The sequence below is a fragment of the Mangifera indica genome, chromosome 20 (genome assembly GCF_011075055.1).
Source record: "Mangifera indica cultivar Alphonso chromosome 20, CATAS_Mindica_2.1, whole genome shotgun sequence".
Classification (NCBI taxonomy): domain Eukaryota; kingdom Viridiplantae; phylum Streptophyta; class Magnoliopsida; order Sapindales; family Anacardiaceae; genus Mangifera; species Mangifera indica.
In genome coordinates, this window is record NC_058156.1 from 7,655,645 (window position 1) to 7,660,376 (window position 4,732).

General features: G+C 36.1%; 1 protein-coding gene across 2 annotated transcripts; it reads right to left on the minus strand.

The window, feature by feature from the left end:
- Positions 1 to 1,096: 1,096 nt before the first annotated feature.
- Positions 1,097 to 4,396, minus strand: LOC123204640. 2 transcript variants are annotated; one of them, XM_044621413.1, is made up of 7 exons: positions 4,240 to 4,395; positions 3,151 to 3,579; positions 2,879 to 3,054; positions 2,711 to 2,791; positions 2,512 to 2,587; positions 2,119 to 2,211; positions 1,097 to 1,513 (listed from the first exon to the last, which is right to left on the minus strand). In XM_044621413.1, the coding sequence occupies exons 2-7, from the start codon at positions 3,551 to 3,553 to the stop codon at positions 1,323 to 1,325; spliced, it is 1,020 nt and encodes a 339-aa protein (XP_044477348.1). In that variant the 5' UTR covers positions 3,554 to 3,579; positions 4,240 to 4,395; the 3' UTR covers positions 1,097 to 1,322. The 2 variants fall into 2 exon arrangements, with proteins under 2 accessions (XP_044477348.1, XP_044477347.1); XM_044621412.1 differs by having other exon boundaries at positions 2,711 to 3,054; positions 4,240 to 4,396.
- Between the last annotated feature and the right edge of the window lie 336 nt (positions 4,397 to 4,732).

Genomic DNA, 4,732 nt, shown 5'->3' on the forward strand with positions numbered 1-4,732 from the left:
GATGCCTCAAAATTTTATTGATTTTACACTAGCCGATGCAGTTTATTCTTGTTTCTTATTTATCTCTCATATTTTGCTTGTTCATTGCATAAAAAGTATGCAAATAAAACCTAGAAAGCATGGTGACCAAAAATAAATAGAAATAAAATTACAAAAATATTATTTCATTAAATTTAATAATAGGTACAAAAATATTTAGTCCAAGTACATAAGAAACTCAAGCAACTTAGTCTATCGTATAGACTAAGTGGCACGCTTCTTCAACAAGGCCTAAGTTTCTTCTATTTGGAGGAAGCCAATATACCAAAAGTTTTGGGAACACTGGAGGGCAGTGAACCTTTTGTTTTTGAGTTCCTCCTCTACTTTGGAACCACACTCCAGACTTAACCATAGGAAACTTTGAACAAATTACAGGTAAACAATTTTCCAAGAGCATCCCTATGGTGCATCAACATTTCCTTCTAGAATCTCTTATCCCAGGCAAACCCACCTAGAAAATTATTCTTAATACTCGTGGAGGGATTTCTTCATCAGCCTTTTGCCCTTCTTTGCTCCGTTTGATTAAACAGCCAAAATGCCCCCTCTCCGCCGGCTTGAGAATAGAAGGAAAGCTATAGTTATTTGGCAAAATTCACTTTTTTGAGCATGTTAGGGTCCATGGAATAAGGAACATAATGGTTTTGGGAGTCAAAGAGGGCTATAATGAGCGAGTCGGGGTCAAAACCGCGTCTAAGGAGAAGATGAAGAGCGGTGGGCTATGTATAAATCCATGTGACATCGGCCCGAGTATGGGAAAGAAAGGTGGTCGGTTAAAATAGGCACTGGGTATTACACATCTTTAACTTATTTTTAATAGCGAATAATAATCCGAAAAATTTTGGGTTATTTAAGCTGCTAACCTCCCTTTTTTACGACAGATCAAACACCAACCAAACACCACCTTTAACTTTTATTACATCGCTATTGATAATAAAAATTTATCAAAACATTTTATTGACTAACTCTGCAAGTCGCCAAAATAACCTTTGATGAGCAAAAACCACACACTCCCTTAATAGTGATATCTTCTTGAATAAAACGAAAGCTCCCCACAATATTTGTAATAATAAAATGTTCATATATGCATAATATTGTGCGTAGAGTATGACAACTTAAACAGGTGCTGTCCTATAAACGTGTAGAAAACAACTTCCAGCATAAATTTTTTCTACCAACTGAATTAGATAGCATGCAACTAATATGTAAAGGCTTTTATTTAAAAGCACACAAGTAAAATCGAAAGATCCACCCTCTCCAACACAATCTTATCTTGCTTCCCAGCTTTAGTCCCTGGAACTTCCTCCTGGATGTCCCATCCTTCCCCTAACATGTGATGAATTTTTGAACATCATAGGCTGTGTGCGTGACGTCGATCCAGGTCTGTCAGCTATGTTCTGTGATCGCTCTGTGGAAGGAAGTGCCCAACCTCCCCGACTTGCTTCCTCATTCCATCCACTGTTACTTCCTCCAGCAACTGCAACACAAAGGGTCATTTATCAAATATTGCAAGGTGCACAGGTCCAATCAATATTACACATTTTAAAGACACTATACAAGCACAGGTACTATGTTCCTAAACCCTTAATAACATTAAAATGTTGTTTGAGAAGTTTAAACTTGCTCCAACCTCCTCATCAGACTTAGCTATTAATCTCTAAATCTATATGCAACACACATCAATCCAATTTCCATTTTAACACGGTTAACCACATATTTACAGTGGAAAAGCTACATTTACATCAAAAGTGATCAGATTGACAAATGACATAAATAACAGAAATCATACTCTCAAACTATTAACCGGTCCACTCTTCTATCTTTCTAAAACACATCAAAATGCTTTTCTTTCACCTGTCCCAAGTAATTTGCCTGAAGAGATTTGAGCTTGGGACCCCTTATTAATAAACAAAAACAAGTCGAAATAATCATGTCAACTTTGCAAATAACAATCATAGGATGTTTGCATATTTGATTCAGAAAGAGACATTTAATTCCACAAGAGAACAAACAATGTAAAGTATGGCCAGCATTAGCGGAGTACACAAAAAATTACATTCCAAGCCATGAAAACAATCTTACCCATGTTGTTATGACCACTGATATGACCAGTCCATCCACGTAAGTGCTTTCTAGCATTTCCATCCCAGGCTTTCTCAAAATCAACAAGTTCATCTAAAAATTCACATTTGAATCTTACATCAAATTCATTATTCTTTTGAAAACCAATAATCCCGAAAAAGTGAGCAAAGGTGTAAAACCTAAGTAGTGTATAATTAAGCATATCACAAAGCAAAACTTTACCAGTATACCCTAGCATATATCCAAACATGTCAACACAATGCAACAACAATATATAGACCACACTAAGCATCTCAAAAACAGTATTTCACTGGTATACACTAAACAATATCCAAACATATTAACAGAATGCAATGCAGCAAAATATAAACCATTCATAAGATCACTAAATACCTTCATTCAGGTTGTGCAGAGTCTGAAGTGTGTCCACCTTACCATCAGAATTAAGCTTTCTTGTAACAGAATGACCCTAGAACATAAATTCCAAACATTAAATGTTCCGAAGTCACATGCATATTGATCTAATACATACTCTTGCAGATAACCAAGGAAAAACCAACAAAAATTTATATTTAAAAAATTCAACTGACACCTTGTTGTGAAGTCCCCGAGAAATCTTGTGAGTTGCTTGCCTGCTAGCACTATCAGCTTCTTTGTTTTCTTCAATTGCCAACTGTAAAACATCATTGACAAATGTTCGTGAATATAAAAAGCAACTGACCAAAAATAGTCCAACTTTGTGATCATTAAAACTACTCACACCATCACTTCCTGTCCTCCTTGTATTAGAATAAGTATAGTAAGCTCCATTGGCACCACCATAAGAAACAGTAGAGCTTGAAAAGGTGAAGCTATGAGACTGAGACTGGGGCTGCGGCTGTGCACCATTAAACAGACTATAATCACTGCTGTATTGCAAATGCTTGTTCCTTCCTCCTGGAGTAAAGAGGAAACAATATTTTTTTCCTCAGACTTCCAAAATAATGAGCAAAAATGATAATAAATCCGACTGAAATAACAAAAATGTTATACCTTCAACTACATCGTGTGGATCCTCAACAATAGGCCCTGTACTAGACCTTCCATGCTTCCTAGGATTTTCTTTCTTCTCTTCAACAGCTTCTTCTTTTTCATCATCAGAGTTAAGCTCTTCTATAACTGGCCCCCTTGACCTTTTAGGCTCTGGAAGTTGATTCTCAATAATAGTAGATGGTTGCATATGAAGGAAAGGACTCCCCGTAGAACCAAAGAAGTTTGACTCAGGCATGCCGCCAAAAGGACTTGTGAAGAAGGGATCATCAAATGGATCCCTTCCGCCAAAGAAACTAGACATCAAACTCCTGGGTCCCCCGAAGCTATCATCAAAACCTCCGAACCCAGCAAAAGGATCCCCAAAATTAAAGAAAGGATCCCTGCCTCTTCTCCCTCTTTGCATTTTCCCACAGCTATGAACTTTCAAAACTAACAAATGCAGACACAAAACAATGTTTAGCAAATTATCAAAGTGTTCAGAATCCATAGCTGTTTCATCAACAATAATAAATGAGCACCCCGAAAAGTAAAAATAACTAAAAGGCTCAAAAAGGCGTCGAACATTCTCAAGTACCACAGCGATACAATCATAAATAAAGTTTTATCCAACAATTCCTAATACTTAACAGAAGGAACACAGATCAGTGCGCAAGAACAAATCAAATTCGTCACAAAAGAACGATTTACAAAACCCTAGCGCAACCAAAGAACACACTACCATCTATACTCTTACAGGAGGTTTGTCCCAAGTCCTTATATCCAAAGAATTAACAGAAATACTCCAATAAATCTATCCCACGAAAGCCACCTTGCAGATATTTTTCTCACCAAGAAAATGGGCGATAACAAACAAAAAGTAACGCCAAACGAGATCGAAGGAAAGGGAAAAGGGGACGCCATCAAATAACTTAAAATAGGCGAAGAACAAAACTATTCCAGCATAAAACTATGTATGACTTATATCAAAAACATCAAAGAGAAAATCGCTTCGAATTATATTAACTTGCCGAATCAAACGCACAACATAAAAATAAAAAAGGTAGAGATACAGAAGCCTTAGAAAGAGAAAGAAATAGGTAGAAAGAGCACCTGGAAGGAAAGAAGATGATAAAATCAGGAAGAGAAACCCTGATTGCCACGAAAATTGAACGAGTTAATTTGGAAGATGTTTTACTTTTTATTTCCAGTGAAGATCAGACGGACTTTGTTGTTGGGCTACGAATCTAGAACAACGAGACTTTGAAGCCCAAAAGAAAAGTTCCTATATATATATACGCATCACTGAACAGGCGAAAGTGAACAGAAGATTCTCGACCTCCCCAGAAGCCCCTCTTGGGAGCAAATGACGTGTCATTGGATTATTGGTTCTTTGTGTGATTTTCGTCTTCCCCAGCAACAAAATTAAAATTAATTAAAATAACCTTAAATTTATTTATATAATTATCAAGAAAATGTGTATTGTCCAAATTGTCTGATTATATAAAAATAGTTTGACTGAATTCAATACGTTTATTATGGTAAGAATCTAAACTCTAAAATCTTCAGTTTTTTTTTTAATTTTTCTATTAAATTAATCATGAAA

Excerpts from the sequence above, each read along its gene's own strand:
- LOC123204640 (XM_044621412.1), bottom strand. The coding sequence starts at position 3,553 with ATGCAAAGAGGGAGAAGAGGCAGGGATCCTTTCTTTAATTTTGGGGAT. Across the intron at positions 3,055-3,150 it reads TCCACACGATGTAGTTGAAG|GAGGAAGGAACAAGCATTTG; the intron begins GTATAACATTTT and ends TCTTTACTCCAG. Across the intron at positions 2,588-2,710 it reads CTCGGGGACTTCACAACAAG|GGTCATTCTGTTACAAGAAA; the intron begins GTGTCAGTTGAA and ends TTTATGTTCTAG.